We start from the raw sequence: 19,969 nt of genomic DNA on the forward strand, positions 1-19,969 counted from the left end.
AGCTGCATGAATTCATTGTGAATGGCATTCCGTCGTCTCTCCAGGATTGTCAGTTCTGTCCTTAGTCCGGCTGCAATACGCTTGACCACGTTCCGGCGATTCTTGATGTTGGAGTAGAGATCACTAGTGCTACCGCTACTTTTTCGCTTTTCTCCACGCCTCGACGGTTCAATTTCAGGCGGGATGTCTCCATTTGTGCTGCTCACATTTACAGTGGCCAGGGGATCACTCCCGGAATTATCACTGTCTGCATCTCCCTGCAAATCTCCTCCTCCCACAATTTCTGTATCTTCCACTTTTATCCAATCCATAGCTTTTTAGGTGGGAAAATTCCTTCTAATATGATCCTTCAGACTTGCTAGAAAATCTTTTAACCACTATCCTTACAATATTTTGAGTTTTTCTTTGATAAAACGAGAATTTTTCCTCAGGACACAAACAATTTGACAAAACCGTGAAAACCAAAACAATAAATAATTATAGTTCTCTTTTTGAGCGCTGGCGCTAGTAGTCTGACGTTTCAGTTTTGGCGGGAGATTGTTATTGTGGAAAAGCTGTGTTCTAAAGATTTTCTCATTTTTCGACAATGGAGCCCAGTGAAATTGAGTTTTTGAGTGAAAACACAATCTTGGGGATTATCCCAAACTTTACCTGTGATGCAATTCACTTGATTTCTGGCAGTGTTGGCCCTTTTCGGGCTGGATTGCCGGTGCATGTACCATTGTGGTTAGGTATTCACTTGAGGAAGCGCCAAAGGTGTCGTTTTGTGGCCCCGGCATGGATGAATGTGAACGATTTGGAGGAACTGAAGGAAGAGGAGAAGAGACAAGCGTGAGGAATATTGTTTTATTAATTAAATCCAAGCAGCTGAAATGATTCTGTTTGATATCCAGGAGTTTTGTGAAAATGCCGGACAGTCACTACATGCCAGTGACTAAATTGCTACTCTCAGTGGCTGCTGAGGATATACCCGCCTCTTCAGAAGTCAGGACACTCATCAAAGACATCCACGACATAAGAAGTTCTAAATTTCGTTCCTTCATGGACAACTTCATCCGAGGAGACCAACAGAGGATCAAATTGGATCATTTAACCAGTCTGGAAATTCATACATGGACTCCACTCTTTCCCCATGCTCTGGATTTTCTGGCCCGCCTAAAGAGGGTAATGATTTTAAGTGCATCTTCCGGAAGTTGAACAGTTATGGTGATTGAGTTTTTTCTATCGCATTCCCAGGGAGCTGAACAAGCCGCCTACAATGCCAGTCGCACGAGAAATTCCTCAACAATCCAGCACATGCACTCAACATCTTGAGAGTGCAATTCATCCCGAAGATCTCATCACCAAGTAAGTCAAGTGAAAGATCATGTACAAATTCTCATTCTTTATTTTTCATTTCTCTTGAATACAAATAAAACCACTTCTCCCACGCACGAGAGAAAATTACACACACAAAGTCATGCTAGAGTTGAGAAAAGATATAGATAAAGATGGTTCTTTACAAAAAATAATAATGCATTTTTAGTAATTCACCAAGATGTTATTTACAAAAAACTTAACTTAATGACTCGTTGTCGAATTGATTTTGTGGGCTTTGCAAAATAGAAGAAATCATCTTTTTTTTACCACAAAGCCCGCCAAACACCTTTGGTTTATTTCCAGCGAAGATAAACGATTAAAAAGTCACACAAAAGTTGAGAAAATAGAGAAATTTTGGTGTTAAATTGAAATTATTCGTTAATGCCGTTTCGGTAATTAATGTACCATAATTTTTTCACTTATGGACACAATTAATCGTCTTACTGGTCTATACACAATGGATTAATGAGCAGAGTTGGAGATTGTCCTGATAGCAATTTGAAGGATAAGATGAGAATTGATCTCTAAGCATTCCCTTGCTAGTTCGGTATTTTGTGAATGACATTGTATAAATGAGCAGTAAAAAGTCAAAATTGAGCAGTAACAAAAAAAATGTAACAGTGATATTATCGTCCAAATTTTGGCAAAGGGAAAATAAAGGGCTGTTTATTCTATATGCAACAATTTTAATTGTTAAATATATAAATTAAACCCATTTTTGTAAACATTTAAGTTTTTTACTGAAAATAATTAGATATTTTACTGCTCATTTTTATTTTTTTACTGCTCGTTTGTTTTTTACCTTTTGTGAATTTGTAATTTTATTTTCTAACCCTAAATTTTTATTCCTAACCTATAATTTTCCTCGAGATCTTAACTTTTTGTTTTTTTAACCCTTAAGCCTAAAACGTATTTTTTATTGTAGAAAAATTGTTTAGAATCAAAATTTCAAGATAGAAACTCATTCTATTACGGTTCAAGGCGTCATAATGGAATTTAAGATTAGGTTGTGCTTAACCTCAAAAGAATCAAAGGATATTTCAGTTAACAGAAACTGTAAAAGCTATTTGTTTTGTACATGTGACAATAGTATTTTTTTTCATTTGATATTTGAGAAAAGGTTAAGCTTTTCAAAATTAAAATTATTGTTTAAATTAGAATTTAAAAAAATACACATTACGCTTTTAAATACATTCTGGCTTTTAGGTTAAGCACACTACGACCTAACTTTTTTACCAAATAAAAAAAATGACTAAAGTATAATAACCTTGGAAGTATTTGATAATGAAATAATAATTTTAATATTTTCTAAAAAGTAAACTCATCAGACAAATAATACCTATTCAAATTTGTTATTTTCTTTTATTTATAGAACAACTATGATATTCAAAAAATACTCTACTGATAAATTTTCTCTCAAAACAAATATTGTAATTTCTTAATAAAGTTATTTCTACTCTGAAAAAGACAGCTTATTCACTTTTCTTTAGAATTTTTGTTTGCATTTTCATATTTCATTAACACTAAACCTACCAAAACCGGTTCAATTGACCGGTTTATAAACTTTTTAAAATAAACACATATTTAAGCGGTGCAATGTCGCTATCAAACTTTATGAATTTCAAAAATATGCATGTAAATTATTTTTAAGTGTTTTAAAGTCTAATTTGTCCCTCTTTACCAAGAAAAATTTGTTGAGTATTTGTATCATTTGACTGAACGTGTTAGGAAAAACGATCAATAAGAATCGGTAAGTTTAGTGTTAACTGAATTTATGACTTTAATTGATAATGAATTGAATATATTACACCATGTTCAACTAAATTTATTTGTACGCTGCAAAAAAAAAAAACAAACAATTTTGATTGGTGTTACACTTCAATTTCAGTTTTTCATTCTCAATGTAAATTTAAATCTAAATTTAGAATCGAATTTGTTACGGAAAATTAGCAAAAAATTGGTAAAACTTGTTATAATATTTAATTTCTTTAAGTGAATCTTTAGGTAAGTTAACCGCCAATAGTGAAATTGTAAAGGAAAGCAAAATAAGTAATTTACTTATGAAAATATGGGAATTTGAAAAGGAGTGAGCGAGGACTCGATGGTAAGCCGAGACCCTAACCATATATAACTAAATTTACTAGTTTTTTTAAAGCAGATTCTAAAAGAAAAATTTTGTAAAGTTTAACCCTCTAACGTCCAACTTTTAAATATGCAATAAAATGCAGTGTGATAATTTTTTCTAGACTAATTACGGTTCAATAAACTCAAAAATACCATCCGTTCTTCATTATCACTTTTAGTTTAGGCGAAAAATGCGATAATTAAAAAAAAATTGAAACTCTTTTTGCTTCTAAAATTCATATTTTTACTTTTTTCAAATGTTTCAAATAAAATACATAAAGTAGAACGACATATCTTTCAGTAAATAATAAATTTATTTTAGTCAGACTACTTTAAACCGGTATTTTTCTTGAATTTGGAAATGAGATTTTTTTCACAAAAAAAACCTACTTTTTCTCTGACCTGTCACACAAAACTTTGGATAGCAACTAAACGAAGAGTCAAAATGAGTTCAAACTTTTAAAAGATGTTAGCAAGACTATTACCGAGGATACTAAAGCAATTTTGAATAAATAAAACCTTTATTGTCGCTGCAAATACGATTTTTGTGATGCTATCCTGCAGTAACCATTAGAGGGTTAATGTGAATGTTAATATCATGAAGAAATAGAAAATAATTTGTCATAATTTTCCGAACTAAACATTTTTAGTTTGTTTCCGGCTGGCTGGTATGTGTCTCAGCTTATTACTCTTCTATTTTTAATGCTCAATGTTTTTCATACCAAAAATTTTAGCGTCTTTTATTCACTTAATAAAGATAAAATCGAGAGAAAACTTTCCAAACTATAAATATTTTTGCAATATTGCTAGGGATGCCCTAAAACGGTGATCGCAGTGATCATATCGAGAATATTTTTAATTAATAATATTTTTAGTCAATGCTGGAAAACTACTAAATTTTTGCAAAAAATCTTACCGCTTTCGCATAATAAAGTTCATATCAATTGTAAATAATTTAACGAACCGCCAATTTTTCAACTTGTCCAACTTGCAAAGAAAATCTCAATCTTATCTACAAAAAATGCCGTCTGACTCTCTCCAACTCTGTGTGATTTGTTCCTACGCTCTAGTAAATGCATCATTTAAAATCCTAAAAACGTAAGTAGATGAGATGTCTTGGATAAAAAAAATACACAGTATTTACAATAATTAAATTTGGAGAAATTCTATACCGCAACAATTTTGCTGGGATCCACTTTGACGCGGAGGAAGATGGTATCGTCCTTGACAAATGGTCGTCTTGTTAGTAGTTCGTGCGAAATGAAGCGCGGGAAACCAAAGCCCAGAGTGTCTGGTTCGGTGGAGGGTCTTTGGAAATTCTCCCACGTTGGATCTGGTACGAAAGATTCAGCTACTCCTCCCTGACTTCCTCCGTTTCCCTGTTCGAATAGGGTGAATGTGATGGAGTGACCAAAGGGCCACTTGAGTAAGGCATCATACTCCCCGGGGAGAACTTTGATGTAGACGGAGACATGAGTGCCCTCGCCAGGGCCATTTCCGTTGAGGAACATTGAAGCTTGAAGCTTGTAGCCGTACTGGCTGGTGTAGAATGGCGGTGAGATGAGTTCCAGACCATCCTTGCTCTTGGCCTCCACCATTTTGGCTGCCCAATCGGTTACCTTCCACAGAAGGGTCCCTGTGTAGTTTGTACTGAGCTTAGAAACCGTGCTCTTAAGTGCCTGGATCTGTTTCTCCTGGCGACTGGCCAGAGACACCATCAGCGACAGGTGGGAGCCGATGCTGCTCTCAATGTGATTTTCAAGGAGATGCCGTGGTCCCTTGAAGGAACATCCGGCGTCTCGGAAGGTGCATGGAATTGTCAGGGCTTTGCATTCCTCACGAAGGTGGTTGTCGATTTCTGCACGAGGAATAGGACCAATGTCACAGCGTTGTGGGCAGGGAACGGGACTCCGAGGACAGGAAGCACCATGGGCAGAGAGGGTATCTGCTGAAAATTCCCTGTTACAATGGACACAGCGTCGCATCCGTTTGGCACAGTCCTTGACTCGGTGGATGGACATTCGACCACGGAGGACACGTACACCGCATTTCGCCTCGCAGTAAATTGGCTCCTGACTGCAGGTTCCTGTATGTTCCTGCAAAAACCAAAAAAAAAATTAATATGAAGAGTTTGTGGTGTAAAAAATATCCAAATAAATATTTGAATATCAACAAAATGTTTGTTAACTCTTTAACGACGAGACACTTTTTACGGACTGAAAATTAACAATAAAAATTAAACTGAGAAACAAAATCAGTAAAAGGTCTTACATCTAGCCTTAGAAAATCCAACAGTAGCTGATTCGGTGTATTTTTGGTCTCTATGAACGATAGGGACAAAAATAGCCAAAAAATTTAAGTAATTTTTCTGACAATACCAATGAATGATAATTTTCACTCTAATCAAAAAATATTATGTTTGACTATTGTAGTTTCTTTTTCGAAAACGGTTTTGCTTAAAAAAAAATTGAAATATAAAAAATAATAAAAATACTTTTTCAATATGAGAATGTAAAAATTCGTCATTTTTGAGCTTAAGAATTTACTATGTATCAAATAGCTGGAAACTTGCAAAAAATATCCTAGATTCTTTCAACCTTCTCTTTTGCAATTACGTGCAAAGATAAGAAAAAAATAATTTTAGGTAGTCAGGAAAAATTATTTTCTTTATGGGACACCGGTGTTCCAATTGTCCTTAAAGGGTTAAATCATTTGTTTGTTAAATATCGTGGTAAAATTTCCACTAGATTTCGCGGTATAATATGTTTCCAATACAAAAGTTTGTAAATGGTTTGTAGTTTTAGAGCCAATGTTTGTAATCAAGCACTATTACAACACTGAGAAAAAAGAGGCTGCGATTAACTTCTTGTCGTCAAAACTTTAACACTTTTTGTGTGTAAAAATATATCAACATTTTCTAATGTTAATTTTACACCTTTTAAGGGTAAAATCAACATGAAAGAAGGGTAACTTTAACCCATAATACATCTAAAAAGGGTAATATTTTAACCGTTTTCGGATCAACACAGAGTAAAATTAACATTTCCGAAATGCTATTTTGACTTTTTCGGATTTCTCATCTCAGTTCTGCTACAATACCTTGATGTTAAAGGTTTGTAATTAATTTATTTTACAGAAAAGGTTTGTTCAACTACAAATCATGAAGGTAAAAAATACAAAATATAAATATAAAATTTTCTAACAATTATTATTAGTAATATTAATAATATCTGAATACATTTTTATCGAAATATTGAATTATTTTAAGTAGATGATGTTTCGTCTTAAAATAATTAAAACAATCAGAAATGAATTAAGTACACTCAGAAAAATAATCGATTAAAACTTACTCGAATCGATGTTGAATTAACTCTTTTTCGTTGTGATTTTCGATTAACTATATTTTAGAGTTGATTTTACTTCTATTTAGGTGTAATATTCGGAAGAGTTGTTTTAAAATTTACATGACAAAAGAGTGTAAATAACTCTTTTTAAGACTAAAAATAACTCGTTTTAAGAGTTAAAATAACTCGTTCCAAGAGTTAACAAAATCTTTTTTGGAGTTAAAATAACTTGCAAATCCGAAAATGGATAGATTTTGCAATTTTATGTTTTTTTTTTATTTTATCATTTTTTTATTATTATATTCTTGATCTGAAGTTCCCTATATTTCGATCGAAATATCACGTATGATGCCCGCACATGTCTTCATGAAACACTGTTAGGCATATTTCTAGTTAATTTTCCATATGAACTTTGTCACACGAAAATCTTCTTGACTGATGTATATTCTTAAAACGAAAACACTTAAGCATATACTTCAGTCGAGATGAAATTTTACATCGAAAAAGAGTAATAATTATATCGATATCCGACGAATTAATTCAACTCGCACGAAGAGTTGTTTCAATTCTATTTACCAAAATTTACAACGAAAAAGAGTAACAATTACATCGATATTCGTAGAGTTAATTCAACTCTGCCATAAAGTTTTTTTTTAACTTTTTAGGTTTTTTCTTAGTGTAAAGAACAACGAGTAATAAATATTAAGCAAAGTACAAATTATTTTGTTTAGCAACAAAAGGTTTGTAAAAAAGGCGATTTACAGTTTTTTTGTCTCCAAGGTTTGTAGCTATACAAACATTTGTCAATTCCCTTAACAATTCCTGAATTTGAAGGTATGTAGCTACTCATACCGCGAATATTTTTATCTATACAAACCTGGTTTATAATAATGCTAAATCATTAATTCGGCTGCGGAACTATAAACCCTTTCATAGACTTTTAAATTATAACCACATTCTACCTCTATTTGACTCTATTTGACAAAACTTGAACTGCTTTCCCACAAACCCTTTTTCGGTTTAATATCTATAATTTTTGTAAAAAGTTTATTATCAATAGATCAATATCATGCCAAACAAAGAAGATGTTTGCACAGAAAAATATTTTGTAAAATTGTTCATAAATGTTTGTAAATTCCTATTGAAGACTTATGAAATGCTCGTAAATTGTATGACCCATTTAAAAGTTCGTAAAAGTTTGTACTTTTTTCTCAAACATTGTTCGTAAAATGATCAATTACCGACTTTTTTTTTCTTTTACAAATACATCGATTTGACAGAATATAAGTCGAATAAGTCGATTTTTCACAGCTTCTACCGTCTCTATGAGTATTATACCCGACGAAAGTTAATTATTCTCAAAGTTATAGGGGTTTCAAGTTTTAAAAAACCTATAAGTCATCGTGTAAAATTTCAGCTTCGCTGCAAAGTCGACCATTCGCGACTTATTCGTATTATATTCTGAGCCATCGATATGTTTGTAAATGTTCGTAAACATACAAAAAATGTTTGTTAAAAATTTTTCACTTGTTCGTAAAGTTTTATCAGACAAACAAAAACCATACGAACAATTATTTGTAAAGAAACAAAAAAATGCTCATAATGTGCTCAAGTTATGAACAATGTTGGTGAAGAATTACATACTTTTACGAACTTTATAGTGAGCTGTTCTATTTATCAGCATTTAAGTTCCCAGCGGGGATTTACAAATTATTACGAAATATTTTTTTCTATGTATAGTGATAAGGAAACCCCTGTAACTTCCTAGAACACACAAAGTTCACATGATCACCACAAGTCGCGCTCAAGTGGAAATTTTGCAACAAATTCAAATGATTGCGATATTTTTAAACATTGTAAATTAATTTAGTGTCTTCAAAAGTTAATTAAGCTTTCTCCACTAACAGAAACACATGTTAAGAATTGTATGGCCTAAATTTTCCTTTTGTTCAAAAGAGCCCATCTTATTGTATTTGTAATTCTACACACGAAAAAAAAAACATTGCGTAAAAAAAAGGTGCAACACCCACCTCGAGGCCCTGTCCGGTGAACTCGATATTGCAGAACTCACATACGGCTCGCCGCTGGATGCAGGTGAAGGCCAGGTGATCTGCCATCATGATACGGGGAATTTGGGAGCCACATTTATTTGGGCATCTCACAGCATCATGCTTGCATGTATTGAGATGGGCCTAAAAATGAGCAATCGATATCAAATCTCTAACGATTCTTTTACTTTAAATTGCCGACAAGTCTTTTTACCTTCAACTTCCTCAGTTCATCTGACCACTTGCAGCCCTGTTTGTGGTGAATGCAAAACACCAGGGAACCCATGATTGCCTTCTCGGAATCAGGATCGGGATAGATCTGAAAAGAGTGCCAAAGGTTGCCCAGTTATTGTCACTGTTTAGTCACACCATTTTATGTATGAATCACTCCCAAGTGAGATTCCCGGAGTGACATTTCTGGACTTTTAACTTTTCAGTCAAATTGAAAGGCCTGTGTAAACATACAATTTCCCTAATGACTCTTTATTGAGAGATCACACTTGGGTCTCCTCAATATTTTGAGTCATTCACAATTTATCCGTTGTTGGAATGATAAAGAATATTCATATTCTTATTGTTTGGGGATGAATCACATTGATCGTCAAATCTTTACCGTCATCTTCAAAGGCTCATCGTTTTGTTGCATTTCTCATAGGTATTTGCAATTAATAAATTTATCTTTTACATTTTTTTTGAGATATTAGATAGACAGAATATAATATGACACTGGAAGAAACTAGAGGAAAATGTGAGAAACGATCACCGAAAACGTGTAATTTTTACCGTCAAAACTTCACCGTTCTTCTTAAATTTATATTCTTTTGTTGGGTTTTTTTCCATGAAAGCTTGCAATTTTTAACCTATAGCTCATCATTTGTTCAAAATATTAATTTCATTTATTCAAAATATTTATTTGACTAGGGTTTCCAAAATCCCGGGATTTTTTTAAATTTCAGGATCCTGGAATCTAAATGTTTCACTAATCCCGAATTTCGGGATCCCAGGATCGCGAAAATCTAGAATTTTAGGATCCCGGTTTTCGGGATCCCGGTATTAAGAACCATTCGCGATCCCGGGATCTTCGGGGCCCCATTTTCTTCGGGATCCCGGGATCCCGTATTGGAAACCCTAATTTGGACATCTTTACTGTTCTGGAGACACCTAGGGCTTAAGCCGAGAGACAGTGTAACGTAATCGTAATTAAAATTATGATTAGACTACATTCTCATTCCTATTAATTTCCCACTAAGATGTCTCTCGACTTAAGTCGTAAGTCTGTCTAGGGCATAAGCGTTTAATTTTAAAATCGGCTTCATTCGCTCCTTGGAAATTACAAGGGGGCCAACTCACTTTTTGGCGATTTTGAGATTTTAATGCACTCAGACAGAGAATTTAATATAATTTCAGATGATATGAGTCAATAAATGTCGTTATTAGAAGTTTTTCAAAATTTCACTCTTTATGATTGCTTGCGCGGTTTTGTTTGAAGTCAAGGGGCACAAAATAGATTTATCGTTCAATTTTTTGTGAAACAAGGGACTAACTCAAGCAAGTTGATCCCGTGTCATTCTAATTTCATGAAAATTTGCGCATCATTTAGAATGACAAAGAGCTAACTCATAAAAAAAAAAACATATTTTGAAAGGTAAAAATATGTATTTTTCGATGTTTATAATAATGCTCATACAAATAGAAAAGAATTAAATTGTTTTTATTAACATACTTAATTGAGATAATTATTTATACAAAGTTGAATCTTTCATTCTGTCTCCTGAAAAATGGCTCAGATTGAATTGGCCCCTTGTAATTTCCAAGGAGCGATATTTTCCGCTAAAAATCTTTAATTTTAGAGTATTAAATTTGTTTCTCTTGAGACAAAATGTAAAAAAAAATAAAATTAAATCTTTAGTTTTAAAATTTAAGCTCATAATAGAACCTTAGAATTGGTGGACTATTTCTTTGAAATTTATATAAATAAATAGAAAATAAATAAACTAGAAAATTCTTCTTTAGAACTACTAAACTTTTTCTCTGGAGAAAGTATTTATATTATATTTGAGACGATTGAGATTATAAAAAGAAAAATCTAATATAATAAGAATTTTTGAAAAAAAATTGTAAATTTCAGTTCATAAAAATTAGTTTGCTAGTAACTAAAAAATAATTTTTGTTTGGAATTGGAACAGATTTACGAGAATTAGAGTCACATTTTAAATTTTATATTCCAAACATCGCAGAATCTCGGACAAATCCATTTAGAGCTTAAACTTAAACAATGCTATCGAAATTTGATAAAAATTCCATTAAAAATTATTATTAACTATTTAAGTTACTCAAAAATTACATATTTACCAAATTATTTCTTGATGATCAAAAACCGAACTTCCGAATTAGTTAATCCGGAATTTCAAACATTTACCCCAGATATTATTACGAGAGATTACTATAGATAAACATTATTTTAATTTGGTTTATTCTGTGGAGTTAAGACCAATTAAGATCATTCGATGCGATTCACAATTGCGAGTTGCAGAAAATTTTGAGCAACCTAAAAAGGATTTGAATCTAGTACATTTGCATAATAGAATGCAAGCCCTACTATTTAGGGGAAACTGCCCATGCTTCGTACGATCCCAAACTTCGTAATGACTAAATTTTTCCTATTATTCTGAATAAATGTGACTTCCCAAGATATGTTAGAAACTGTGCAATTTCCCTCGTTTTTCAAGGGTGCTATAATTCACATTTATTGAGAAACATAGGAAAAATTTAGTCATTTTCTTGGGATCATACGAAGCATGGGAACTTTCCCTTAATCCATTGTGTGCCCGTAATATGAGATAGACCAAATTAATAAATACGAATTTGATAAATTCAGGCTTAGACCTTTCTGATACAAACTTAACGGTCAATATGTTACTGCCTTTATTGAGGAAAAGCAAGAATTATACTTTTTAGACAGATAAATGTGATCTCTGAGTATAAATCGCCCTGAAGATCAATGAAGTTGCCCCGACAAATTGAAATATTCCTCATGAAATGATCATCTTGTTTATTCTCAATGTTTATCAACACTTCCAATTTGTGTATATAATTGGGCTTTGTCGATGAAAATGGGATTTTTTTTATCTGAATCAACATGTAACAATTCTTTTGGCCATTCAAATTTACTTTTCACTACTATACAAATACTAACAGCATTATTGTTATTGGTGAGGCTATCATTTGGAAACGGGAACAGAACGGTTTCCATCATTTTAGTAATTGATCAATCACTTAGTTTGACCCAAAAGCAAAATTTTCCTTCTACCACTTAGATACTTATTACATTACAAATTTATTGATTCTACCCAGGTTAATAGGTGAATTATTATTTGCTATTTTGTGTGTTTTTGTTTAATTTACGTTCTTTTATAGCACTGTAAAAGTCACCTCTCTATCATTTTACACTATTAAATTGATTTATGTAGATAGCCATATTTTTGATTTCATTTACGTTCTATTGTAAAATTTTCTCATGTTACAACACGGTTATTTAACACCGTCTGTATTGATTTTATCGAAAAAAAATTTGCATAAAAATAATTGGGCAATTAGCATGACTTCTGCTAGTTAAAACATTTCAAACTCCCACAATATAAGATCTTCATTACGAAAATGTCAGACAAAAAATATTAAGCTGCTTTTTGTCTATTTTGTCATCTGTTTTATTACGTTTTTTTTTAATTCTTTGGGTATATATAATTTAAAATCAATGTTCAGAGATAATTCAGATGTTAAAATTGTCAGGGGATTTGAAAAATCTAAAGAGGAAATGTTACTGGATTTATTTTAGTAGTTACTGGATTTTTATTGAGAGTTTTTGATCTTCATAAGCAGCATTCTATGCACAATCATGAGAAAATTAGGATCACGATAATCACAACAGTTTAAAATTGCTTAATTTATTGGCTGTTATATTCTGAGGTTGCATCATGTTCGTTTATAATTTTCAGCAATTCTATTGTATTAAATCCAGGGGCATGACATTTCCTATGTTTTTCATATGTTTCTAGTGCATCGAAAAAACTTTTAAGTTTATTATCTGTTTTCTGTCATTGTAGAATGAATTAGCAAAAAATACTGATACAAAATAAAAGCCAATTTAATAACGAAGAGGCAACCGAAAACCCCAAATAGGCAATCTACGTAGTTTTTAAGATATCTCGTGAAATGTGTACGAAAACAGGAAAAAAAATTACACTAAAACTGGTCGCATTTTTCAGAGCTAATATCCCCCCCTGATTAAATCCATTAAATCTAACCTAAAAAAACTGTGATATGACATAACCTCCTAAACTTCCAATTGTAACGTAGTTTAAACTGTGAATAATCTCAGACGTAGAGAATTTTACTATAGAAAAAATTACAAGTCGAACCTTTTCACTAGTTTGATCTAAATCTAAATGATCGATATTGTTAATTTTTTTTTGGAGTCAACCTAACCTTGCAATTTCCCATGTAAAGCAAATATTTCACTACTCTAGAGGCAATTAATTAGCTGTAAAAGCTTTATTTAAAAAGTGTCTAAGAAAAGCATTTATTTTGCTTTTTAAATTTTAAATATAAATCTCAAAAAAGAAAACTATAAAACCTTCTCTTGCGTGATCAAAATAAACATTTACTTATATTTCTTCGTCCGTTACACCTAACCTAAAAAAAACGTATTTGTAAAAAGCACAGCTCTTAAATTTTCAGTCTTACACTTGTTTTTATTACTTATTCGACTTACGCAGAGAGAAATAAAACTTTTTAGAAACTATTTGGTTGAAGCAATTTAAACCCTCTTCAATTTTTCAATACACCAAAGTCTAACCTAATAAACTATGCCACAGAAACTTTTCTCGTTAGATCAATAGTTATGAAAAGCCCCTGGAAATTAAGTTTTGTGATAAGATAGCAAATCTTCAGTTGGAAATTTAGGTATTACTTATTAAAAGAAAACTATATCGGCTGATTTTTCTAGGTTAGAGTGCCCATAACCTCACTTTTAAACGGGATTAGCGGAATTGAGCTTTCGAAAAATAATTTTAAATAAGCTTTTGATTTAAAAAGACATCTTTCTTATTTGTTTTCTTAAATTAAATTACCCATTCTAAACAGTAATGTTGTTTGACTTCAGAGATACAGTTTAATTTAATTTTCACCCTAAACGTATATTTGCTAAAATATTTTGAAAACACTCCTCTATTTACCAAAAACTTTGCCCACACGATAGTTATCTCAAAATGACTCAGTTCTCTACCAATATTCATTTCACCCTTATAAAAAAATATTTCTCCCTATTTATTTATAGTTACTTTCATTTCCCCCAAAAACGTGACCTTTTGTGCACTTTAGTATTTTTTTTTTCGAGGAGCGTGCAAGATAATTTTCCCATTTTTATGGCATATGTTTTGCTGGATAGCAAATATTATTTGCACAAATTCTTTCACTATTTACCATACAATTCTCTTTTCCCACAATTTGGTGTATTTTTTTCCGCCAGATTGACGATCAAATTGAATAAATAAATATTTTTAAAAATGTGGTTTATTTAAGTTCAATTTTGCTCTACGAATTTTTCAGTGGTTTTGACCGTAGTGTGGTAATTAAATTTGAAAGTATTTCTTCGTGATCTATCACTTTGAATCAATGATCTTCACTTACAGACATTCCCGTGAAATTCTCAACTTCCTTCTCAATCATCTTTCACACAGTTATGAGTGTTTTTTTTTAATTTTATATTTTCTTCGTGCGTTTTGGAACAAAGAAGAGAACGGAATACACATTCTTCTCCTAAATTAATCCTCAATTAATCTATATATATTTTCTCTCAAGCAAAAGTGCAATAAAATTTGATAAATAGCCATGTATAATACTCTGAAGAATGAGCATCAGTTTTGGATGTCTATAAGCTCAAAATAAAATACCATTATAGGAGAGAAGTGATTAAAAGTGCTGAGATAATTGTAAGAATGAGCTAATGGTGATTGGTTCAAGGATGATTCAGGGAAAATTGACCTCTGAAGGCTTCAAAATAGCCATTTGTTAGTCAAATTTTCACTTTTCTGCTCTTTTATTTTGGCATTTCCTATGATGAATGCTTTCGGTAGGATCGACACATTTCAAGACATTTCACATAAATCACTTTGAAAAAAAAAAGTATTTTATAGACTTGTGCGGAATGTGGTGTTGATCTTTTTTACCTTTCGCGAAAAACGAAAATAATTAGGCTATTTTGTGAAGAGATAATTAAAAGTTATACAGTCATAAAGCAACAGGTTTTCCCACATCGTGTCTAGCTCATAATTTAAAAGTTATCGATATCTCAAACTGCAAAAATTCTTGAATCAACATTCTGTTAGTCGTTTTTATTGGTGTGTCTTAAAAACCACCATATACATAATATAAAATGTTTGGCGAAAAGGAAAGGAATCTCTCACGGATTTCTTCACTTTTCCACGCAATGTCTCATCGTAAGACCACCAAAAGAATTTTTCAGTCATGTTTCTCTCATTAATTGTCCAGAGCATTAAAGAGAGGCGCAGACAAGAATAACAAAAAAAAAAAAAAGAGAATCATATCCGGCAATTGAAATATTCTCTATAATGCTTATATGTCTCTTTTTTTTATAGTATCAAGTCTCTCTGCTTGTGCTCTGTGACCACGGAAGAAAAATGAGAAAGAAAAATTGTTGGACATATCGTTTAAATAATTTTCAATTCCCCCCTTTCACTATCATTTCGACGAGATGATTACAGCTTTGAAATTTATTTGCTGATACAATTTTTGTAGTGAGGAAGTTTTCGATAGTGTCCAATTATGCTGTTGGACAATTTCAAAACACGCTCTCAAATGCTACACAGAGTCTTGTTTCCATTGAATCTTGCAATAACATTATATGAAGTAAAAGAGCACATCTACAGATCTGTACTGAAAATGACGTTGCGGTTTTTTTAACTTAAAAAAATCTGGAGGAAATAATTTTTTTCAACTTTATTCTATATGCCTAATATATTTGAATTGATTAATCAAGGGATATAGGGTAATTGTACCAAATTTCGGATAGCTTGCAATTTCGACCACTTCTAAAGATTATACAATGCAAAAAGTAACAAAAATATCACTTCGACGAACGAGATGACGTGAAAAAGACTGAAAGAATTCCAGAAGGGCAAGGCACTATGATAATCAAGGTGGCCGAAATATTTCCCAAAGCTATGCCTATATTTTTATTCATTTTAAAATGTATTAAGAATGATTTTAGAAAAAAAACAAAGACGGTAAACTATCTACAAGGTTCCAAGCAACATTCCTTAAAACGAAGTAGCATAAAATTCAATTTAGGGTAAAATGAGGTATTTTGGAACCATTTGTAATTTGGGACAATTGAGACTTTCTTATTGTTTCAGATGAGCAAAGAGAAAACAAAGACCGCGAATTAGAAGAAAAAGGCGATTAAGAAGAACAGAAACGGCTTTTCTTCCTTTTGAATTTCTAAAACGATGAGAGAATCACAAATGTTCCAAATTGTAAATGGTTCCGAATTACCCCAGTTTACCCTATATTAAAAATATTGAATTTCGAGCTTAAGTCTTTGGCGCTTACATGCAACTATGCTAAAATTTGGTACAGTTATATTATAGACTCTTTAAGATTACGTTTTTCTAAAAATTTACCCAAAATTCCTAATACTTCCTAGGTCCATTTTTCAACCAGATTTTCTATGTTTAAAAAAAACACTTGGAATAAATTTGCATAGGATTCGGAAATATGAAAACATATTCCTTGTTCGATTCATTTAACAGGTTCGTACACTTCAAGAGGTTCATGAAGACTCTCTATGGTAAAAATTTGAAGTCTCTATCCCTTTTATCTTAAAAATACTTGATTTGTGACTTCTGCCCTAGTGTCCCTACTAATTCGTAATTATTCTCAAGACGCTTTCAGAATTTCTTAAACATAACCAAAAAATGGATTTTAGGTCTCTTGGCACAAGAACTTAAATTTAAAGAGATTCAAAAGTTTTTAGTTTAATTTACTCAAAGAGTTAAATCACTGAGAAAGAAACGGTGCGATAAACTTTTCTTCCTCATAACTTTAACACTTTTTAGATGTAAAAATATATTAACATTTTTTAATGTTAATTTTACACCTTTTTAAAGGTAAAAATAACATAAAAAGGGTAAGTTTAACCCCTAATACACCTAAAAAGCATAATATTTACACCGATTTCGGATCAATAATGCAGGGTAAAATTAACATTTCCGGAATGTTATTTTAACTTTTTCGGATTTCTCAGTGATGGAAGAGCGTTTTTTAAAGCAAGTGTTTTGGGTTAGAATCCACTTCAATTGGATCTTAAGGTGATCTATCGTTTCCAAAATCCAAATTGCTTGATTGGTTACAGGATCTTTTTCTAAGCAAAGATCCAATGTAGTTCCTTAAGGATGTTGTATAACATTATTATTTTTTCCCATTGTTTTCAAATTGCAAATATACTGAAATTTCCTGGACAAGGGAAAGCTTTCAAGTTTTGCACACATTCCGCCTTCGAACACTTCAAATTTTGCCCATTTCTTTAATGAATCTGACTTAATTTTTTAGGAATTGTGTGACTTAATACTAGCAATAAAAATACATTGCCATCACTGAGAAAAAAAGAGGGCGCGATTAACTTTTTTTCTTCAGAACTTTAACACTTTTTAAGTGTGAAAATATATCAACATTTTTAATGTTAATTTTACACATTTTTAAGGGTAAAATTAACATGAAAAAGGTTTACTTTAACCCCATATACACCTAAAAAGGGTAATATTTACACCGATTTTGGATCAATACTGCAGGGTAAAATTAACATTTCCGGAATATTATTTTAACTTTTTCGTATTTCTCTCAGTGAGGTCACATTCATTAAAGGAACTTGGGAAAAATATGAAGTGTTCGAAGCCAGAGTGTATGAGAAGCCTGAAAACCTTCTCCTACTGATCTTATATTGATTTTAGACGTTTTTAGAATTAAAGTGACATAGAGAGGTGATAAAGCAACCAAAAGGATAGCCTTGGCTTTGCTATCATTCATGACTTATAGTATAGCACTATCATTTAATCCACTGAACTGTTGTGAATTGAAGACATGTCGAAAGGGAGAAAAGAACGGCCAATCTTAAATAGAAACTTGTATTTGATTTGGCCCCAGTGATGGTGAGATTAAGTCACTTATACACACCCATTTGCTGGTCGATAAATCCGTGGGAATATCTGTAATTTTCTTGCATACACCGCCAAGATAATGGGTGTGCAAGAAGAAATATACAAGAAAATGACTTGCTCTAGCAATAATTATATAAAAGATGTAGGCAAGTGGACAATTTTGCTTTATATTTTGCGCATGGTGCTAGCTAAATTCTTCTTTTTTTTTCGCAAAAGCGTCTTTTGCACCGCGCGAGCTAAAAGGTGGACTTTTTTTCTTCCACCTGGTGCTGATCATTCAGTTGCCGTGAGAGATCTATTCGTGGGCCAAAAACCTCCGTGAAACCTGATTGTGACTAATATTTTTGCAATTTCGTTGCCTTATGCAAATTTTAATTTTTTTTTATTTTTGAAGAGTAAAACATGAAGAAAAGTTGAGGGAACTTTGGGATAGAATAAGAGATAATAGCACTTGAGGTATGCAGTATAAAAAAGAAATAAATATCGTGCAGACTCTCCCATGAACTTACAATTTGACTAATTTCTGTTATTGGTACATTTGGCTGTGGTGATGGAGACTCCTGCGATGATTGCTGCTGATGGTTGTTCTGTGATTTACGTGGCGGTGTAGGTGGTGGTAGGGTAATTGGATGAACGTTCACGTTGCACTCTTTGGAATTTCTATTTGGTGAAATTCGTGCTGGGAAACTCAGGGTTTTTGTCCACTGTGAGAGACTTCGTACCATTTTTGTCTCTTCACTTGATTTATTTGTTCTAAGATATCTCAATAAGTCCCCGCGGAAGATGGGCTATATATCTCTTTTCCGCTTAAAACTGACACAGTTCACTATTTAGTCGTAAAATTCACTGGAATTCCTGAGACACTCGCGACTTGAATCTCCATTCAAATATTGACACGACAAAAAAATTGTCCCCTCAAATGTTTTCTTCAATGAGAAACTTTTCTAAGTGCGTCTTCACTGGTGAATGTTTCAGAAGCAACTGATTTTCTTCCCGTGACTGTGGGCTTCGAGAGGTTCCAATGAGGCAGCAGTGGTTAACTCGTTTGAAGAGGGGAAAAAGTAGCTTGTATTCCAACAGCTCACAAACAGTGACGAATTGGGAGGATTTGCCTCTGGGTAGTTGTTTTATTTTTTTTTAACAACATCCCTCTTGAAATCCCTCTTGACTTGCTCATTTGTCCTGGACGTCCTCTGGGAACACGTGTTGGCCATAGAATGCTTGCTGTGGCAATTAGAAGCATTTCCTAAGGGCTATTTCTCAAGAAAGATTAGGAATCTTTCTCACTTTCTATTTTGCACTTCCTTAGAAGAGGACTTGAAAGATTGTTTTCTTATTGCATCTTGAATATTTTTATAAAATTGCTTTAGAAAAATTTAAAAAATAATAATAAGCTGTTTGTTTTCATTGCAGGGATTATATTTTTAAGGATGTAAACTCCACAGGCCCCTTCCTCATTGACAATAAACTTATGAACCAAACGCCAAAACATTCTACAACTTTATTTGGTGAGTTATATTTTGAAGAAAAAAAACGGTTAGGGTAAGTGTACCAAATTCCGGCCAGCTTGCAATGCCGGTCACCTTTTTTGTACCTCGAATTTCCATGAATTTTTAGTTTTACATACTCTAGAAATTATACAATGCAAAAGAATAACAGAAAATGTAGTTTCGACAAACGAGATAACGTGAAAAAGACATAGGAAGAATTCCCGAAGGGCAGGGAACTATGAGAATGAATGTGGCCGAAATAGGGCACCAAAGCTATGTCTACATTTTTATTCATTTTAAAATGTATTAAGAATGATTTCAGAGTATAAATAAAGACGATGAAGTGTCTACAAGGTTCCAAGCAACGCTCC

At 32.5% G+C, this 19,969-nt stretch overlaps 2 protein-coding genes across 3 annotated transcripts; one reads left to right on the top strand and one right to left on the bottom strand.

The window, feature by feature from the left end:
- The first annotated feature begins 500 nt into the window (after nt 1-500).
- LOC129806964 (probable DNA replication complex GINS protein PSF2) lies at nt 501-19,616 on the top strand. Of its 2 annotated transcripts, XM_055855853.1 has the most exons (4): nt 501-831; nt 894-1,164; nt 1,237-1,347; nt 19,522-19,616. In XM_055855853.1, exons 1-3 carry the CDS (start codon nt 587-589, stop codon nt 1,312-1,314), a joined length of 594 nt encoding a protein of 197 aa, XP_055711828.1. In that variant the 5' UTR covers nt 501-586; the 3' UTR covers nt 1,315-1,347; nt 19,522-19,616. The 2 variants fall into 2 exon arrangements, with proteins under 2 accessions (XP_055711828.1, XP_055711827.1); XM_055855852.1 differs by lacking the exon at nt 19,522-19,616 and having other exon boundaries at nt 1,237-1,446.
- LOC129806963 (TNF receptor-associated factor 4) lies at nt 4,582-19,142 on the bottom strand. The gene is made up of 4 exons (XM_055855851.1): nt 18,618-19,142; nt 9,090-9,194; nt 8,858-9,019; nt 4,582-5,579 (listed from the first exon to the last, which is right to left on the bottom strand). The coding sequence occupies exons 1-4, from the start codon at nt 18,831-18,833 to the stop codon at nt 4,650-4,652; spliced, it is 1,413 nt and encodes a 470-aa protein (XP_055711826.1). The 5' UTR covers nt 18,834-19,142; the 3' UTR covers nt 4,582-4,649.
- Nucleotides 19,617-19,969: the final 353 nt, after the last annotated feature.

Source organism: Phlebotomus papatasi, chromosome 3 (assembly GCF_024763615.1).
Source record: "Phlebotomus papatasi isolate M1 chromosome 3, Ppap_2.1, whole genome shotgun sequence".
Lineage (NCBI taxonomy): Eukaryota > Metazoa > Arthropoda > Insecta > Diptera > Psychodidae > Phlebotomus > Phlebotomus papatasi.

Coding starts and splice junctions, on each gene's coding strand:
- LOC129806964 (XM_055855853.1), top strand. CDS start 587: ATGGAGCCCAGTGAAATTGAGTTTTTGAGTGAAAACACAATCTTGGGG. Junction 832..893: donor GAAGAGGAGAAGAGACAAGC/GTGAGGAATATT, acceptor TTTGATATCCAG/GAGTTTTGTGAAAATGCCGG. Junction 1,165..1,236: donor TTCTGGCCCGCCTAAAGAGG/GTAATGATTTTA, acceptor TCGCATTCCCAG/GGAGCTGAACAAGCCGCCTA.
- LOC129806963 (XM_055855851.1), bottom strand. CDS start 18,833: ATGGTACGAAGTCTCTCACAGTGGACAAAAACCCTGAGTTTCCCAGCA. Junction 9,195..18,617: donor TAACAGAAATTAGTCAAATT/GTAAGTTCATGG, acceptor CACTCTTTTCAG/ATCTATCCCGATCCTGATTC. Junction 5,580..8,857: donor TCACCGGACAGGGCCTCGAG/GTGGGTGTTGCA, acceptor TGGTTTTTGCAG/GAACATACAGGAACCTGCAG.